Here is a 20,256-nt window from a genome sequence, read left to right as displayed (position 1 = left end):
GTGAATTGAGCCAACAGGACCCGATTTGCAAAGAGCTCCCAGCACAGCCTCCCACTTGGTGCCCCAAAGTAATAGTGAGCATAATGAATCTGGCCCCTAAATGCCTGACTTGTGGGTGCAGTCAGCAAGTTAGATAGCTACACACTGCCAGTGATTGCACCCACAAATTGGAGATACAGAAAGGAAGGCTGCGTTTTAAATAGTGTCCTAGATAATCAGGCCCAGGTGCTTAGATACCACAGTGATGGGCATGATATAAAAACTACGCAGAGTACATACAGCATTTGAAACTATTTAAAAATCTGCTTATGGCACTGACTACATTGGGCACATAGGACATGCCAAAGTGAAACAGAGCAATGGTCCGTCACAGACAGCGGCTGGCAAAGGAACCAGAGTTAGTCAAGTCAGCTTTCATTGCCGGAGTTTATACTGAACCCGGCATGCTCCCACGGGCTGCTGTGTCCCCACTAAATGGAGAAGGCTCTGCAAAAAGATAGAAAAGCAGTAGGAAGACATGGTAAATATGCACCTGGGTTGGTTTAGTGAACACAGCCCTGGTCTCAGTTTGCTTTGGCATTAAGGTTATAAGCATCGTTTATAGAGATTTGCTTTGCCTTGTTACCCGGACTTGAGAACCAATATTAAGGCCAATTCTTACTCCCACTGAAGCCAATTGGAGTTGTCGTTGTCTTCAGCGGGACCAGATTTTGGCTCCCATGTTTCATTTTAGGTCAGTATTGGCTCTAATACAGTATGAAGCATGAACTCTAAGGGACTCAATTTACTTTCAGTGGCATGATGGCCTGTGGTGGCCAACAGAGGGTGCAATTCTCTCCAGTGGGAGTACAGACACCAGCGCTGCTCCAGTCATGAAGAGGGAGCTGCTGGCTGAGATACTGGGGCCATGCCCCTTTCCCTGGCTGCCCTACCCATTTTGAGGGCTCCACCGCAACCCCCATCCTGGGTGGACTGTCCACCACTGGGGAGCAACAGCCCAGGTTCTTTCACCAGAATCAAGGAGCGCCGTTCCTCTGATATGCCAGCCTAACGGGCAACTCCTATAAATCCTGGGTCATTGCAAGCTTCCATCTCTTCTCCTGGTGTTCGATACCTCCCTTACGGCGGCTTAGATATAAAGGCAAATGGCACATTTGGGTCGTAGCAGGCATATGTGTTTGTTATGCAGAGAACCGTGTTTGCGAAGGAGAATGCTAGCCAGCAAGCCAGGTGGGGAGGAATGCAGACACAGACAAGGAACAGCTGCAGCCAGTGCTGCTCTTAGCCAGTCACTCACTAGCAAGGGATATTTCAGGCTCAATAATTAGTGGTCCTGCTGTGCCATCAGATGCCCCCGGCACGTGCATCTGGTCCTTATCCCTCTGCCACATGAGTGCAAAGGCAATGGAGAAACAGTCCCTTGTAGTTTGCAGTACCCTACCTGGAAATAATCTTTGAGCACGTAACGTAGCAAGGGTCCAGCCCATCAGGCATGGATAAGATTATGTATGAGGACAGTCAGAAGACATTTCTACATCCTCTACCTTGTGCTAAGTACCAGGACATAGGCAAACAGCACAAAGTCATTAAATAAGAACCTATGATGAGGTTTAGCCATCTATCTAGGGGCCAAAATGTGCTCCTCTCAGCTGCACTGCTGTAAATCCAGCGTAGCTCCATTGGCTTCAATGGCGTTACTCTGGATTTACACAGCTAGAAGTGAGGGAAGAATTTGCCCCTTACATATTTTACAAACAACATTACAATTGAGAGGAAAGAAACAGTGTTTAAAGATTTGGATTAAACATACAAGTATTTACCTCCTTTGGTACTGGGTCCAAAAGAATAAATTCGTATTTGTAAAGGAACAAAACGACTAGCATGTGAACCTCCATTATAGCAAGCCACCTAAAAAAGGCAAAGGAGAAAACAGTGGTTTTTCTGGCTTGACCACCCCATATTAGCAGAAAAAACACAGAATCCCTTTTGTACACTTTAGAGTCCATCGCCTGTCTCTGCACACAAGTTTACCTCCAGCAGAAAAAGATGCTGATGATCTTTTAGCAGGTAAAGGGTATGGCTGTTGTAGCTTCCCCTTCCTGTCTGTGAAACTCTAAAACAACTGCTCATGGTGGTCCTCAACTTCTCTGCTATGAGAGTTTGTTTTAAAATAGGGTCTGTATGCTCATTTGTAGGGCCCTACCAAATTCACAGTCCATTTTAGTCCATTTCACGGTCATAGGGTTTTTAAATGAGTCCATGTCATGTTTTCAGATGTTTACATCTGAAATTTCACAATGATGTAACCGTGGGGGGTCCTGATCCAAAAGGGGATCATGGAGTGGAGGGGGTGTTGCAAAGCTATTGAAGGGGGGGGCACAGGATTGGCACCTTCACTTCTGCACTGCCTTAAGAGCTGGACTCTGAAGGCAGCACAGCCACGGAGCTTTCTGCAGCCAGGGGAGGTACCCGGAGGTGGGTCTGATCTCTCCCCGTGCAGGGGAAGAGGAAGTCCCGTCCCTTCCCAGCCCGGCTGGGACTAGCAGCTGGAGCCCAGTGCAGTAGGAGCCCCCAGCCTGCCTCTGCCCCTCTCTCTCTCTCTCCCTCTCCCTCTCCCCTCCAATAGCTAGATTTCCTGGGGGAGGTCTGATTTCACGGTCCGTGATGCTTTTTTCATGGCTGTGAATTTGTTAGGGCCCTACTCATTTGGCAGCATTTGCCTTTATTTTCCTCTCACATTGTTGTGAGCTAGGAGGAACCACACGATAGTGAGAGGGGAATGACCTAGAAAAATACTACATGGGTACTGTGACATAGAAGGTTGTACAGTACAGCTGGGAGCCTGACAACAGAGTAACCACGAGAATGCGGCTTATTAGTTAGCATGTCAACATCAAAACCTGGTGAGAGGTATGAACACTTAGATCCGTTCCCATGTGCCCTAACAATCACTGAGCATTCCATTAGTCAGTCTGGAGAGGACTTCAAACAGTCTCAGTCTTGGCTGTTGTGTTTTCCCCTCCATGGATCTGTACAAGAATTTTCTCTACTGCTCAGGCCCAGTTCACATTTAAGCCAAGTCAATGGGACAATTCACATGTTAGGCACATGCGTAAGTACCTTGCTGAATCAGGGTCTCATGTAATAATATTTTGCTCTTATAGCACACTTATCAATAGATCTCAAAGCATTTTACAGAGAAGGTCAGTATCATTATCCCCATCTTACAGATGGGGCAACTGAGGCACAGAGTGGTGAAGTGACTTGCCTAATGTCACCTAGCAGGCCAGTGTCAGAGACAGGAATAGTATCCAAATCCCTTGAGTCCCAGTCCAGTGCCTTCTCCAGTAGGCCACACTGCTGAGAAGAGAAACCAAAGTAGTTCTGTAACTGCATGGGCCAGATCCTGCAAAGGGTTGAGCACCCCCTCAGCTCCCACTGACTTCTTCCAGGTTGTACTCAGCACCTCACAAGATAGGGCCTCAGAGCTATTTTCCTCTCAGAATTCTGCACAGAGTTCACTCCTTCCTGTTTTTCATAGTGACAATATGTGCTTAGTAAAGACGATCAGATGTTCTGTTTCTCTTGTGTTACCCTGAATTTAAAGGGTGCATGTACCTCAGAATGCGATTAAGCCAATTGCAACCATATTATGTGCATTCAGCCACTAATGAACTAATAAGATAGAACACCGCATAGTTAAGGGTTAATTTGAATAAAGCAGGGCTTCTGAAGGCAAGGTCAGAACAAGCTGCAAGCTTGCAGACTCCGCTAATCAGAATGGGAGGAGGGGAGAGAAAGAATCAACAATTTGAGATTGAAAGGGAGTAAGTGGACAAGAACCTTGGAGTTTGGGTGCCTCTGACATAGAAGCTTATTATAACTAAGACTGTAAGGAATGTTTGTTGATAAGTAATTTATTGATATTAGGAGAAGTGATGACTTAGTAGGGGTCACGATGATCTGTGTGTTTTGTAAAAGTTAGTTATAAAAAGGACTAGATAATAGAGTGTATTTTGGAGCAGTCCTCTGAAGCCATTCTGAGTGACATTCTTCCTGACACCTTACTCCCTAGCGGGGAAACAACTGGCCATCACGGAACTGCTGTAATTACTCAATACTGTCCCATATTTTAGGTAAATATTTGGGATGTTCTAAACCTATTGCTTGTGTCTGTGGCACTTAAATATAATAAATTGTAGTTTTAGATAAGAGCACGCTTAATTGTGTTAATCTTTCATCAGCCGGAGCACTATGTTCCCATTGATTTATTCCTGGCACCGCCTGGAGTGAAACAGTTAAGTTACAAGTGCTGTGGGTTCTCAAAACCCTGGGTAACACTTGGGCTATTATTAACTATTTGTAACCTGGTAATGCCTCAGAGCCCCAGTCATGGGCCAGGACCCCATTGCGCTAGGCGCTGTACAAACCCAGAGCAAAACAGTGGTGCCTCCCCCAAAGAGCTTGCAATTTAAGTAGAAGACAAGACACAACAGATAAATATAGAGAGTACAAAGAAACAATGAGAAATGCTGACCATTACTGGTAGGCAGCTAGTGTGCTGAGACACACTGACTCAGTTGTTGTTGTGTTTTTTTAATAGACATCACAGCAAAGGAGTTAGGAGAACAGTGAGGTGGCTGTGTGGATGTTTATGAAGAGCTCTTCTCACATGTGAACAGCCTGGGAGAAAGCACAATGGTGCTCGTTTGATACTGTAACAAGTGGGCTATTTTCATTTATGTTGATACTGGAATTTCATTTGAGGTTGGTCTTCTATAATGTGGGAAGACAGAAAAATTATAAACACATCATTAAACTATAAAATGCCAGTGTCAAATTAAATGAAGATTCACTTTAGCTTGAGTTATTTTCCTGCCTCTACCACCTACTGACTGTGACATGGGACAGCCTTTCAGGACCCTTTTGCCCATCTGCAAAATGGGGATAATGTTACACACCTTGGAATGTGCTTTCAGATATGAGGATAAAAATGTAAATATTACCTGTTATTTCACAGCAAGCACAGCCATTATTACATTGTGACCAAATGCACCCTGTATTCACACCCTACACATTACTGTAATAATCTCTGTAAAAAATAAGCCTTGTCAGGTATTATTTGAAAACTAATAACTCACTGGTCAATAATATCATGATGAAATGTATGTACAGTAGAACCTCAGGGTTACAAATACCAGAGCTAAAAACCGACCAGTCAACCACACACCTCATTTGGAACTGGAAGTACACAATCAAGCAGCAGCAGAGACTAAAAAAAAAAGCAAGTACAGTACAGTGCTAAATGTAAATTACAAAAAAAATAAAGGGAAATCAGCATTTTTCTTCTGCATAGTAAAGTTTCAAAGCTGTATTAAGTCAATGTTCAGTTGTAAACTTTTGAAAGAATCATTTAACGTTTTGTTCAGAGTTATGAACATTTCAGAGTTACGAACAACCTCCATTCCCTAAAAAGCAATGCTTTTTACAGATTCAGACTAACACGGCTACCCCTCTGATACTTGACTCCATTCCGTAGGTGTTTGTAACTCTGAGGTTCTACTGTAGTAACATTGTATGTAAGGTTATGCATTCCCTCTGTATGAGGTTGGTAGCATGTGTTCAAACCCACACAGCCCTGACTAGGCAGAAGTTGTTAAACAGATCTGTCCTAAACAAATAAATGTTTGTTTAGCTCAATTTACATACAAGTAGTAAACAAGGTCCTCGAGACTGTAGGGGGCTAAACCGGTTTCTCGAAGATAAAGGACAAGCTGATGCCTTTGGCCAGGTGTCATCAAGGTTAATAGGCAATCACTGTCCATTGGCCTTTTATTGACAGTAAAGGTGGGGGCAGGAACAGATCAATCTGCATTTTAGCAAGCAATTTTAGCATGGAACCTCTTTCACCATGAGACTCCATGTCTCCGTCCATACAGCAGGAAGGAACTTTATCTAGTGGTAACCCAGAGGAAAATGCATTTCAAAGGGGGACTGGACTATAAAACTCAGGGGTAAAAACACCCCAGGATTTCTCTCTCTCTCTCTTTCACCTCAGACAACAAGGAACCAGCCCTTTGACTTTGGGGGCGGTCCTGACCTGAGAATTTGGTCAACCATGTTGCTGGGCTCCTGTGATAAGGATTTTAAACAAACTGGATTTGGTTCTAGATAAGATTAGCTACTAGAAAGAGTCTTATCTTTATTTCTCTTCTAACCATTTCTGGCTTTAATATTTGATATGTGTACTCACTTCAAATCTCTCTCTTTGTAGTTAAACTTGTTTTATTTTTTAATCAAAAACTAATCCAACATTGAGTTTAAACTGAGCTATTTGGGTAACTCCAGGTGAAGTAGCAAACTGTTGCATATTGGCCCTTTACAGGGGCAACAGACCTGTAATATCTGAACTGCCCAGGAGAGGGCTGGACAATGCAGAACACACATTTTGGGGAAAAAATCAGGATTTCGAGTGTGTTGAGGTCACCCTTCAAGTAGTAACCAAGGCTGGTGAAAGTCAGGGTGTGGTTGGAGTGTTGCTGACTGGCTGCTGGGGTCAGAGCTGTTGGACTAGGGCTGCAGCTATACACAGCCATTCAGGGTGTGATCTGCATGCAGTCTGGCTGTTTGTGAGTGGCCCCAGTTGGGAGCTACTACAGCAAAGCATTGGGAGGCCAAACTTGCAGGGCAGGTGGTGACAACCCCTCACTGGTCTGGATTGCACCGCAAAATGTGACACACACATTCACCTTCGCCCTGCATTATCTCATCTTCTTTCTCCAACTCCTCCCTTTTCCTTAAAGATCTATGTCACCTGTAATGTTCTCTTTTGCAGTGGACAGGGGGTGGACCCTGAGTTCCCCTCTTTCCTTTTGGTTCCAGCCCAGCGACACTGAAGCAAGCAGGCAAGGTCTATTCCCTTGGACTCTCTTCTGCCTTCCTGGGCTTCTTCGTATCTCAGCCTGGTTGTAGGCCTTCTCCATAGCCTTCTTTTGGTCTCACTGTGTTTCTGTACTCTTCCCAGGTTCCATGATCTCTAAGGCTCACTCTCCTTAGAGGGCGGGGGCTTGCATGGCTCCCCCATGCAGTTCCCCATAAGTCTCAAATAAAAATATAAACTTAAACCACTTCTGTCCTCCTTGGGCTTCAATTTTCAACTCGCTCAAGTCTCCGCTATGCTCTCTTCCTCAGTTGAACCCTTTCCAGGGGCTCTCTGACTGGAGGTCCAGATCCTGCCCTTCTATCAAGACTAACCACCAGAGTTTGCTCTACCCCAGGAACTTCTCTGTGTCTCTCCCAGCCTCTTGCTACAGGTTTCTACTCAGAAGAGGGTACCAAGACCAGCTCTGCCCCTGGGCTTCTGCTTCTTTCTCCCACTCTTGCCATGAAGTCCTTCGCTGGCCTAGCAGGAGGCTTCCTGCAGGCCTCTCTATTGCCCAGGGAGGGAATTCAGAATTATCTCCCATCTACTGCCCTCTCATCTGGCTTCTTCCCTTTATAGTAAACCCCAGCTGGGTTTCATCAGTAATTGGAGCTGGCCCATCCTCCAGGTGCACTGATTTGCTCTGGCTCCAATTATCCCTGTCTATACCAGTGTGGGGTACACATCCAAACATACTAACCTAAATCGCCCTTCTTGCAAATTAAGCCGATCACTTCTTGTCCTACCCTGAAGAACATTTGATCATCATCCTCTTTATAACAACCTTTTACCTATTTGAAGAACATCATCATCAAATGGTGGGCACCTGGCTCACTGGGACGGGGAGGTTGTTCCATGAATGGAGGGCGGGGGACAGCATGGAACCAAGAAGTGGGTATGAAGGAGGCATCAAGGCTTGCTGAAGGCGTGAAAGGGGATGTGATGAAAATGACATCTGTGCCATGGAACAAGGCATAGTTTTACAGGGCCTTGAAGGCAAGTACAAGAAATTTAAACTTAGGGAAGCCAGTCACAAGATTCAAAGAGGGTTGTGATATGATTGGACTGATGGGCAAGGAGCCTAGTTTATCATGAGGAATGAGAGAAGAGGTTTAGCCTGGAGAAACATTCCTTAGATCACTGACAGAATTTATGACCACCAAAATCTCACGTACATAGACTAACACGCCCTGTAATTGAAATAACCTTCCATTGATGAAAAGATGCTGGGAGAGCAGTAGAACTGGGCTGACTTCTGTCTCCCAAGATGCAGAGCCCTGAAAATGTTGGTCTCAGATTCGACTTTTATCTCACAGCTAACTCTACCTTTCCTATGTGTGCAACTTCTTATCAGACCAACTCTGGCAAGGCCCAAAGAGTATTGAACTACTGATCACTGACCAATGTCAATATATCTGGAAACAAAGTAAGAAGAGCCCCACAGTGAGGAAGCAGTTCTCTGCAGGGTTTAGGAATAAATAAACCCCAGCTGTTTCACTGACCTTCCTGGACATTGATGCTTCCCTCCTCCAAATGCCACGAAGCCGTCCAAGAAAGCATTCTTCTCTAAATTTGCCTCTTTCCAACGATCCTGTGGGAAGAAAACATTTTTTTCCCAAATCAGCCTTGTATAAATAAGCTTAACATTATTTTTCCAGGCTAAAAATGACCTGGGACAGCTAATCCTGGCATATAAAGCTCCCTTCAACCTGTTAAGATTACTTGGCCACTGTGTTGCTAGCATATGGATTTGTAGACAAGGTAATTTAGTCAAGCCCATTTAAAGACAGGAATTTAGGCCCAGATTTCCAAAGATATTTAGGCCCCTAAAGGAGCAGGTAGGTGCCTAGTAGGATTTAGACACCTAGGTGCTTTTGACAATCCAACTAGGCACCTTACCTGCATGTTTAGGCACCTAACTGCCTTTAAAAGTCTGGCCCTTACCCTACAGAAGCAAGCTGATTCAGAGTGAAGGCTCACACTCTGTCCTTAGTTCTCCCTGAATTGCAAGGTACTACCAGGCAATGCAAATTTAATTATGCATAGCATCTTTCGTACAAGCTGTGTCCCAAAAAGTTTTGCAGAGAAAAATAACACACTTACTGAACAACACACTTAACAGAGGCCAGCTGAGAGGAGGGCAAGGATAATGAGTCCAAATAAAAGTAGTGTTTCAGTGAGTGAGAGTTAGGTGCTCACTAGGTAAATCAAGGTACTGACTGACAGAGACAGGAGTTGAAAAAAAACCCAAACAGCCATATAGCTTAGCATTCAAGGGTGGGGGTGTTCTTAAGGTGAAACTTGGTAGCATCAAGAAATCCTAACAAGTGATGAGATGTCTCTGAAGTAACAGACCAAGGCAATCCAATGTGGAAGCTGTGTACTGTCAAGAGTCTCTGGTGAAGACAGCTAGGTTCCATATGTATGAACAACAAACTGGACTTTTTCTGGAGTAGGTGGAGAGGCTTAACACAATAGTTGAGGTCACCAGGCAAAATAAGGAAAGCTAAACTGGATAGCACCTTAAGAGGCACTCCCATAGACGCTGAGGTCTGAGACCACAGATAGGATGGTTATGGAACAATAGGGTAAAAATCTATAGATCCACTCAATCTAGTCAGCCTCAACAAGAAGTCTGTCTTTGTTAAGGGCAAAATAGACTGAGGTGGACCATACCTCCAGGTGTAATCACTGTAAGGGAGACACTGAAATAGATCGGCCTGGCTGGTGACTATACATTGAAGAACTTGGCCTAAGATATCTGTGATGCAGGTGAGGGGAACAGGGTGCGAGGCTGCCTCCAGGAATGCTAGTACAAGCGTTATGCTAATAATGGTGAGGGCTGCTGAGAAGAAAGCCGGAGAGTTCCCACTAATATTCCATGTGGGAAGTTACACCAGTGAAAGCAGACTCAGTGGAATCAAGAACAGCGCCTGGCAGAGAAATGAAGGCTGGTGATCTTCCTGGGGATCCTTCTAGTGACAAACACAGGAGAAGAGAGGAGGCCAGTAGTCACAACCAACTGATGTGTGAAGACTTTTGGATTCAAGGCACATAGGAATGCCTTCTGTGAGGAAAGGAAAGTGCTTGGATTTGATAGTTTCCATGTAATCAGAGAGGGTAATGGTTCAAACCTGACTCGTGGCTTGTTAAGAGGGCCTTCACGTAGAAAAGTTTTGCTAGAGGGGAAGCTTGTGGTTAAGTAAATCTTTCACATGTCTTCAAAAAGAGGTGAAATTGTTCTGCCACAGAAGATGACTCTTCTAAGAGTCATGGAACAGAGCTCTCTGTAAGTTCAAAAGCTTGTCTCTCTCACTAACAGAAGTTGGTCCAATGAAAAATACTACCTCACCCACCTTGTCTCTCTCATATTGGTGATGAGCAGTGGTCATAGCACACCAGCAGCCTAATTGATGCAAGTACTTTGTAGGTATCATGGCAAAGGAGAGTATTGAGGAGGGACTTGAAGCCAATGCAGATGGGTAAAATACATAGAGATGAGATATAAAACAGACGTCAGGTGGAGGAATGCACTGAGCCTGGTCTAAAGTCCAGTGAAGCCAATGGGAGTCTTTTAATTGACTGACTTCAATGGGCTTTGGATCAAGTCCTATATGTATTTGCAATTTACCAGCAAGATACAATTTGCTACTTCAGAGTGGCGGTGATTACACAAAAATATTTTAAACATAAATATGTTCTTGAACTGGAGGACCTTGCTCATTTCAGCAGGTCCCTCTTCTTTGTGCATGCTTTCTTCCCCTATAAATACTAGGGCATTAATCCTTATCGTGAGTATTCTAGGGATAGGATAACTATCTTCCTGAAAAAAATCTTAAAGGAAGATGCACTCAACAATACGTTTTGGATTTAATTACATGCAAAAAGGAGAAAAGAGAGCAAAATAAATACATCAAAAGAGGCAACTTACAGGTTTGAATGTTTCAGGATCAGGAAAGTATTTTGGATTCCTATGCACCCAATATGGAGACAACATCAGCATGTCACCTGCAGGGATGGTGAAAGTCTAAAAGCAAGAAAAACAATTCTGAAGCAAAGAAATAGAAAATTACAAGTTTGGTCTGCTCCCAAAACATACTATTATGAATGCTACTGGTTCACCAAGAACAGAATGAAAGACCTTGCTAGAGAGGAAGTGCAGCTGGTAAAGCACTCGTGTATTAAGGGGGTGATGCAAGGGAAAAATGGGTCTGCACCTTTTATTGTTTTTGCTGCTTCTTTGTTACATATAAGAAAGGCCTGAAGTGGTTTTTTAACGTTAGAGGTAACAGAAATGTTAAATCTGGTCTTCCCTGGCTCTTGTTGAAGGACTGTATTCAGAAGTGGATTGTAAACTCTAGGGAATCCTCTCATTAAGAGCTTGATCCGAAACCTAGTGAAATCCATAGAAACACTCCTGTTGAAGTCAAATACCTTTGGATTATATCCTAATTGGATGGTAATGCCAGTTCTTTAACCAAGATAGCTTTTCTCCCAAATGTTTATTTAGGAGATTCCTGAGTATCCTCACTCCTTCCCTCAAAAATGCACTGAGAAAGAAGAGCTAGAGGAAGTAAAGCATGGTTCAGTCCTCCAACAGCTGATGGGACTTTGCCGATCTGTTTGCTGGACCCTGCCCTGGTGGTGCCTGTCCTGTATACCATCAGCACAGCATTCCCCAGCTCCTTCAATCAGAAAGTGAAAATGGGGGTGGGGAGCAAAATCAGTCTTAAACAGCCGATTTAAATAAGGTTTGGGGTTCCATATGCCTAATTTATTATGTCCAGATACATTTGGGATGGTGACTTCTAGAAGGATTACAATGTACTATGACAGCCACGTAAAAACAAACCTCACCTGAATTTTTATTGGATTCACCACTTTCTTAGTGATTGCACCTGGAGACCTTAGTCGGATGGCTTCCAAAGTGCACCATTTAATTAAGAGAAGCTTCTTAAGGTCATCTTCAGATATTTCAATATTCTCTTTACCTGTTGCATTATAAGAAATAATATCGTATGGATAAGACAGTAAGAAGTACAAGATTTCACATGGGTTATGAGATTTCATCATGCACTGAAACGTTTTGCTAGAGCACTTCTGGTAGAGTGCCTCTAGAATTTCCAGTGTTGTCTAGAATGCATTCCTCAAACAGTTTAACATGATTTTATATTCTGGTTGGCTAAGCCACTTTGATATTGTTTTAGCATGTAAGGGTTTTAAATATATCTGGTCAATAAGTTTCAGACTTGTGATAGTGCAACAAAAACTTGATAAAATGTTGATGAAAAAATGGTAATTTTTGAAGTGTATGTAGAATTTTGACCAGTTCTAGTTTTAAACCATGTTAAACAGTGTGTGTAGATGGCTACTGTGACCTAGTGGATAAAGCACTGAACTGGGCCTCAGGAGACCTTGGTTCTATTCCTGGCTCTGCAATTGCCCCGCTGGGTGATATTTGGCAAGTCACATCACCACATCTGCCTCAGTTTCCCTATCTGCAAAATAGGGAGAATGACACTGACCTCCTTTGTAAAGTGCTTTGAGATCTGCTGATAAAAAGTGTTATAGAAGGTATTATTGCTGTGCAGAATCTCACTGAACCTATTTTTAAAACCCATTACATTCACAGAACTTTTAATTTGTTACATTCCTTACTGCCTAATCACATGACCCTGTTATCTGTGTGATTCTGCTCCCCTACTCTTTTATTGTATCTGTGTTATGACCGTGACTTGCTGTGTCACACTGAATTTAGATGGCATGCTCTTTGGGGCAGCAGCTTTGACTTGTTCTTTGGGGCATCCAAGCACAATTTTGGGCACTAAAATAGTAATAATAATTAGAATCATAGAATCATAGAATATCAGGGTTGGAAGGGACCTCAGGAGGTCATCTATTTCAACTCCCTGCTCAAAGCAGGACCAATCCCCAGCTAAATCATCCCAGCCAGGGCTTTGTCAAGCCTGACCTTGAAAACCTCTAAGGAAGGAGATTCCACCACCTCCCTAGGTAACCTATTCCAGTGCTTCACCACCCTCCTAGTGAAAAAGTTTTTCCTAATATCCAACCTAAACCTCCTCCACTGGCACTTCAGTCCTCACCCTGTTCTTTATTTGATTTCATTAGGTTTGTTGTATGTTCACAGAGTCCATTGTAAGACAATAGATACTTGAGTAAGTTTATACATCTTACTTTTAGGTACTATGTTAGGCTCACTGATTCTCAGGACAGTTTTAAAAATGTAAGCAGTTTATAAGGTGTCTATTGAAGGCTATGAAGCACTCTGCAGGAATGACAACATGAGATGATAAAACATCTAAAAAGGAAAGGCAGCCGGCAGCCAGACCAAATGCAGAGCAAGGCAACATCACTGAAATACTCCGTGTCCCAATGGCATACAATAACCTTCAGGAAAACCAGCCATCCACAAAGGTTCCCATTGGGCACACACAAAAAATGGGGAGAGACTTTGGCAAATGCTAAATAAATCAAACATGATAGGGGGCATAAATGGTTCACAGTAAACAGACCAAAACAAGTAGGACTTGCAGCATGCCCTGATTGCAGCCAACAAAGAACACGGGTAGACCTCCAATACAAGGGAGTCCCCAAGAAAATTTCCTTCACTAAGAAAGTCCTGCTTTCCAGTCCTAAGTGAGTCAATGGAAGCAAGATCAAAGCAGTCTCAGCCCAAATACAATAGGGACACAAGGAATTTGCCTTCAAGAATGAGCACAGCCATTACAGGCAGATCTGTCCACCCTTCCATTGACTTGAGAAGAAGGAGTGAGTAGTGCTTCCTAAAAGACATATGATCATATATTAAACATGGAGCTTGGAGCCAGGAAGTCCTGAATTCTCTCCCTTTCTCTGGCACTGGCCTTAATAATGTTTTAAACATTATTTCCAGAAGTAACTCCACTGAAGTGAATGGAGTATAACAGTTTGAAACAGCTTTGAAGTCAGAATCAAGCCTTGTTCCTTTGACAAGAAAACCCTTAGAAGATATGAGAGATTTGACCCAAATGCTAGGCCTGAGCCTGAAGAGCAAGTCCGTAGATCCTTGCTGAGTTCTTCCATAATTTTTATTTATTTATTGCATTGACATCAACAGGTAGTTTTGCTTGAGTAAGGAATGAGCAAATCCTGAGTAAAGATCTCAGGGTTTGGTCAGTTATTATTTGTATTGCAGTTATGCCTAGTAACCCCAGTCATGGAGCCGGACCCCAATGGGCTTGGCACTGTACAAATTCAGAACAAATTGTTATTTTTTAAATGTATGTTCTAGAATACTACAGTCATTTATTTCTAGTTTATTACCTGCTTTGCCAAAAACAGAAACGATGTCCTCCATGATCTTCTTGTAAATAGAAGTGTGGGATAGTATAAATGCCAGGGTCCAAAATGCCACCTAAAGAAAGAGACTGAAAGAAGTTACCTCAGAAATATAGAGCTGTATTAAAACTTGTAAAAGTTTCAGGTTATAAGAACAGGCTAGAGACACACCTGTCTGGGGTGATCTAAATATACTTAGGGGGCTGGGACCCGACCTCTCAAGGTCTCATCCAGTCCCACATCTGTCCCGAAGCTCAAGTCCAGATCCAAACCACCCTAAGTTTTAAGGGGTATTTGGAGTGGGCCCCTTCCTCATGGAAAGCAGATGAGGATGACACTGTAAAACAATGTGTGACTTCTACTGATTCACGATGGACATGGAGAGTATGCGAAGGAGTTTCAAAAACTGCTAAGTGGTCTGAGAGATTGCCAAAGGCCCTGGGATAATGAGCCTGAGTCTCATCCCACTTACACCGTTGTCAGATGGAAGTGGCTATTAAAGTCAGTGGAAAGCCAGTGCAAGAGAGAGTCAGGTGATTAGCAAGAATATAATGCTGAAATGCATTTGCAAACCAATGAGTTGCAATTCAAGTTTTAAATGCAGGGAACGGCAAAACTGTTGGGCATTGAAAGCACAGGAGCACCTGTCTCATATTAAAAAGCTTTCCTTTTACAAAATGAATGTTTGTGCACAGTTACCTAATTCCTTTTGTGGGTGTGTGATGACCTGGGGTTACTGCGGTGTACCCCCTTTCAGTTAGGAGTGGCACCACACTTCCCTTCACCTAGCTTATAAACAAGCCCATACAAATCTTTTTATCAAAGAGCACACCCTTTTCAAGGGTTACATTTATTATATTAACAAGAGCCATCACCCTAAGTAGGAGCTCACTCAGGCTATGATTGCACTACCACTTATGTTGGTATAACTTACGTCGATCAGGGGTGTGAATAAGCCACCCCTCTGAGTGACGTAAGTTACTCCGACCTAAGCGCCAGTGTGGACAGCGCTATGTCGGCAGGAGAGCGTCTTCCACTGACATAGCTACGATCGCTGGGGATGGATTAATTAAGCCGACGGGAGAGCTCTATCCCAACAGCTTAGAGCAGCTACACTAGGGAGCTTACAGAGGTGCAGCTGCATCGGTGTAGCTGCTCCACTGTAAGCTCTCTAGTGTAGCCATAGCCACAAATACACCTGGGGACGTTCATCATCTCAGGCTTAGTCCAACTAGTGATCTCTGTTTCCTTCCTTCATGAGACTCTTCTTTCCTGCATCTGTAACCAGCCTGTTTGTGGAACCCTTCCCAGTTCCTTCTCTAGGGGCAAAATTAAGTCGACCTAATTTATGTTAACGTACAGCCACTGCAGTAATTAAATCCCTTTTGCATGTCCACACTATGCTATTTGGGTCGCCGATGTGTGTCCTCACCAAGAGCGCTTGCACCGGCTTAACTGTCAGTGTGGGGCATTGTGGGCTGGCTTCTGAAAGGCAGCAACAGTTGATGTAAGCAACGCAGTGTCTACGCTGACACTGTGTTGACCTAACCATATTGACCTGCGTGCTATGCCTCTCGGGGAGGTGGAGGTATTAAGTCGGTAGAGTGGGTGAGTTGCATCGGTGGATGCTGCATTGTAGTGTAGATGCTTACAGAGTTAGGTCAACATATAAGATGTTTTATATCAATCTAACTCTGTAGAGTAGACTAGGCCTAGATTATTCCTTTTCAGTCTTTCCCTAAGCTCTCCTCCTTGGAGTGTGGCTGCATTAATTTAGCCTCTCACTCTGTCCCCTTAAACAGGTTTCTTCTCTGGAGTTGGGTCCTGTTAATTAAATTGTCTTGTACACAGCTCTCCTCCCTGCAACTGAGTTGTGGGCTAGTCTGTTGTAAGGCCTTTGCCAGCTGTTCCCTCAGCTGCCCCCTTCTCCTTAATTAGCCTTCAGGACACTCAGCAGGCCAGCGTTTCTCTGCTGATATCCCCGGCCTTTGCCCTGGAGGGAATAGGCAGTATATACGCTACTCCCCCTCTCCCAGCTCATTCCCCATTGGGTTGGCTGAGAGAGGAATCTTGGCTCACCCTCTCTGCAAAACTCCTGGCCCAGGGTACTTAAAGGTACAGTGATGGAATTTCCTCCCAGGCACCAATCCTTCCTGGGAGCTGTTCTATTAATTTAGATGGAATATATTGGCCAAAGGTATAAACATAACTCAGTCACTGTACAACATTAAACAGTGCTAAATAAGGTCCAGGGTTTGGTATATAGAGACCTAAGCCTGCTTAACACCATGGCAAACATGCCATTAAAAATCTTTTTAATGTTTGATTAGAGATACGGAGAAAAGCAAAAACAGTTCAAGCACTTGAAATGTAAAATATGCAGTAAGACTGTCATTTTAACAACATTTCTCGTTCCCTTTAGCTGGAGAGAGTTTTAGGAGGAAAAGTGCACTTGTTTGTCAATCTCTTAGATGATAATAATTGTCCTTTTGGGTAAAAGCAAAGAAGTTAGTTGGGATGGGCTGGAGCTGCTGTTGAGTCCGATCCCGTTTCATCTCAGCTGGTGTTTAGGATTCAGTCGGAGCTGGCAGGGCTGGCAATGTCATCTGGATCCCTCTCTCTGCCCTGGTCGGGTCAGGACACCTCTCAGGATCAGAAGGGCCTGGGGTCCCAGGAAACAGTGGGGATGAAGCTAACTCCAATAGTCTGCATCTGTTCTTACATCTTCTTTCTCCCGCCAAAGCCTTTCTTTAAGGACCAAAAGGCAGTGGCTGGAATAACCCATCCCCTCATTATTTTGTCTGCCAGTTAGGCCCAATATCCAACATACAAGTTTTGGTTCATTAATTTCCAGTTCCACACCTTCTGTTTTCACCAAGGTGGACTTCAACATAATCCTTGAATCATATCAGCGTGGCCTTTTTTCATCTGGACTAATTTAGTCTGTCTGGTTCCTTTGCACCTGTTTATAATATTTCTTATTGAAAGAACTAGAGCTACTTTCCACCAACATTTATTATAGGTTATTGTAACAGCTTATGAACTTTCATACACATTTACAATTGAGCCTATACTTCTGGTAAATTTGTAGGTCCAATTATCACAACAGACTGTCCCCCTTAGGTCTCTCCGTGTCCCCCCTAGGTCCATATTTTATATATATTAGCTGTGGCATTTCCAAGGAACTGCTTCAGTACAGACTGGAATAGAGAAGGACTCAAAGAGCCGACCCCATAGAGATGGAACCAACGCTAGAAGAAGATAGAAGAGGTAGAACTTTTCAAACCCTTAAAAGGCAATGCCACAGGGTGGACTGGATTGACCACTAGGCACCACTGCCTTTAAGGGGCAGACTACCCCATCACAGGGTGTAAATGCATTTTGTGGGAACAATGCTTGTACCCAGCTGTGAAAATCTGCCTCTAATAAAAGTTCAGATGAGAAGCTGACAAAAGATTAAGGGCCAGACTGTGAACTCTTGTTGCTATTGTTGACCAGTTACTAACCGGAGTAATTCCAATGATTTCCATGGGTCTACTTGGTTGGGTGAGTAACCCTAAAAGTGGGAATAAGAGAGCTCACAGTCCTGGTAAAATTCTGTCTCCTCCTCTGCTGAATACTTACACATTCCTCTTAAATGAGCCTTTTCCTGTTTCTACTTTAAACTATAAAAGAGTCTGTGAAATACACAGTGCCTACATTCACTCTTTAATTTCAGATACCCAGGCATTAAAATGAATTAGTATGCCATATGCTTTGCATGCAATTAGGTACCAAACTCCTACTAATGCCTATAAGATAGGTAAGCGTAATAACCTAATAAGGAAAAGCTCTGTATAGCACAAAAGCTTGTCTTTCTCACCAACAGAAGTTGTTCCCATAAAAGATACTACCTCACCCACCTTGTCTCTCTAATATGGGAGCAGGGCCGTGGCTCTGGGCGGGGAGGGGCAGGGGGATGCGGACAGGCTGGGGGCTGGTGCAGGGCTGGGAGTGGAGCCGTGCTGAGGCTGGGACCCGGGCCAGGCGCTGGGCCGGCAGCCGGGGACGTGGCTGGGGGCGGGACCGGAGCAGAGCTGGAGGCGGGGAGGGGCTGGGTGGCACTTCCTGCCCGCGCCCCATGGGGGCAGGCCTGGGCCCCATCGTGCGCCCCCCCAGACATTCCTCCATGCCCCCCTTGGGGGGAGCGTCCCACACTTCGGGGACCTCTGCTCTAATATCCTGGGACCGACATGGCTAAAATAACCCTGGATATAATAATCTGCAGAGCATTATTCTAGTAAGTCATATCTGTATGGCAGTGTCATCAAAGAAAAGTTTTAATTACCTGCAAAACAAAGTGAATTTGTGGATATGAAGTTTTAACTGATTATGCATGGAGTTAAAAATAAAGTAGTTTATACTTTATGAGGAGAAAATCCCCTTTAGTATGAAATCAAAAGCAGCGCTCCTTCAAACCTAGAAGCATCTCTTCCCTTGCTGATTAAGCAGAAAGTCTGGTCTACATACAGATTTTGTACAGGTATCTGTCTCAGCTGGGGGTGAGATTTATTTATTGATATAGTTAAACTAGAATAGCCCCCTAGTGTGGAGGCAGTTATACTGGTAAAAAAAGTGCCTTATAATAGTATAGTTTATTCCTCTTCCCTTACAGGAAAAGCTATATTAGTATAAAGCACTTTTATATGGATATAATTGCATCTATGCCAGGGTGGGGAGTACCAGTATAACTATACCAGTCCAGTTAAAGCGGTAAAACTCTCTAGTGGGGACAAAGCCTGAAAATCCCACCTGAAGAGGTTACTCGCAATAAAGCAGTTTTTAATAAGTTTATAGGATGTTGGTCCCAGGATATTAGAGAGACAAGTTGGGTGAGGTAATATTTTTTATTGGACCAACTTCTGTTGGTGGAAGATACAAACTTTCAAGCGACACAGAGCTCTTCTTCAGGTATGGGGAAGGAAATCACAGTGTCTGAGCTAAATATAAGGTGGGACAGATTGTTAAGCATAAAGGGTAATGCATGTTGGAGGTGATCACTTGAAATGAAGTGGGAAATTGAGGGATAGATGTTATGCATAAGGGGTTTGAATTGGGCAATTAAGGGTAGCAGGTGGTATGTGTGTTACAAATTGTTTTAATGAGCCATAAAAGCAGCACCCCTTTTGAGTCCATAGTTTTTGGTGTCTTGCAGAGTTATGAATTTAAGTTCCCAGGCTCACCTTTTGAAGGTGTGTGGTGGGGTGTACAAACCCCACACTGGTGACAAAAGGGTTAAGGAGCAGCTCTGGGCCCAGAAAGCCTCACAGGAAAGAATGAGCTCAAAAGGGAGCAGCTTAGCTCAGTCAGGGTGGATGGAGCAGTTGTGTGTTTCAGGCTCCTACTGAAAACCTGCCGAGGCCTCACGCAGTGGGGCCAGGCCTCATCAACAGGCCACCCCAGAGCTTTCAATTGAAGAGGTTGATGATGAAGAGATGCAATTGCGAGAGGAAGACCCACTGAACCACGGACAGAGAGGGCTCCAGAGGCTCCCAGTGACACCAACAGAGAAACAGAAGCCAGGGTATCAAGTGGCCCAGGGAGCAGGCGTAGGGGCACTCTACCGCCTAGGCCGCACATTTTGAATTATTGTTTCATTGGGCCCTGGATTGGAACCTGGTGGACCAGGGGTGGCCTGGGTTCCCCTACCCCCGGCTATTGATGCTCGCCACTGAGCAACTTAACCCAGAGTTCTGCCACCAGACAGTGCTGCCAGGAGCCCCCCCCACCAACAAGGTGTTGGGCAGGTTTTCTTTGAGGACGAGTATTGAAAAATAAAATCAGATATGGAGTGATCTGGTCCAATCAAAGAGAAAGAAAGTGTTCCTGCAGCCATCATACTTACAGGCATAGCATTCGCTTGGGAAGCCCAGAGCAATAAGAGAGCATAATTGGGAGCTAAATGTTTTCCATGCAAGTTATCCAGGAGATGCTGCAGCAGTGTCTGTTATAAGTAA

The 20,256-nt window shown here is 44.1% G+C and overlaps 1 protein-coding gene across 2 annotated transcripts in view; it reads right to left on the bottom strand.

Moving 5' to 3' along the window:
• Positions 1 to 214: 214 nt before the first annotated feature.
• LOC117875371 (24-hydroxycholesterol 7-alpha-hydroxylase-like) overlaps positions 215 to 20,256 on the bottom strand; it is a 54,816-nt gene continuing 34,774 nt past the window's right edge. Inside the window, exons 6-12 of one of the 2 annotated variants that reach the window (XM_034766644.1) lie at positions 20,145 to 20,243; positions 14,246 to 14,336; positions 11,780 to 11,913; positions 10,854 to 10,949; positions 8,425 to 8,513; positions 1,821 to 1,908; positions 215 to 486 (exon numbers count right to left, since the gene is read on the bottom strand). In XM_034766644.1, the coding sequence (XP_034622535.1) occupies positions 415 to 486; positions 1,821 to 1,908; positions 8,425 to 8,513; positions 10,854 to 10,949; positions 11,780 to 11,913; positions 14,246 to 14,336; positions 20,145 to 20,243 (669 nt within the window). In that variant the 3' untranslated portion in view covers positions 215 to 414. The remainder of the gene's footprint in view (positions 487 to 1,820; positions 1,909 to 8,424; positions 8,514 to 10,853; positions 10,950 to 11,779; positions 11,914 to 14,245; positions 14,337 to 20,144; positions 20,244 to 20,256) is intronic. The other variant, XM_034766645.1, reaches the window with a different exon arrangement.

The sequence above is a fragment of the Trachemys scripta genome, chromosome 3, assembly GCF_013100865.1.
Source record: "Trachemys scripta elegans isolate TJP31775 chromosome 3, CAS_Tse_1.0, whole genome shotgun sequence".
Taxonomy (NCBI): Eukaryota; Metazoa; Chordata; order Testudines; family Emydidae; genus Trachemys; species Trachemys scripta.
This window is presented reverse-complemented; position numbering and strand designations above follow the sequence as displayed.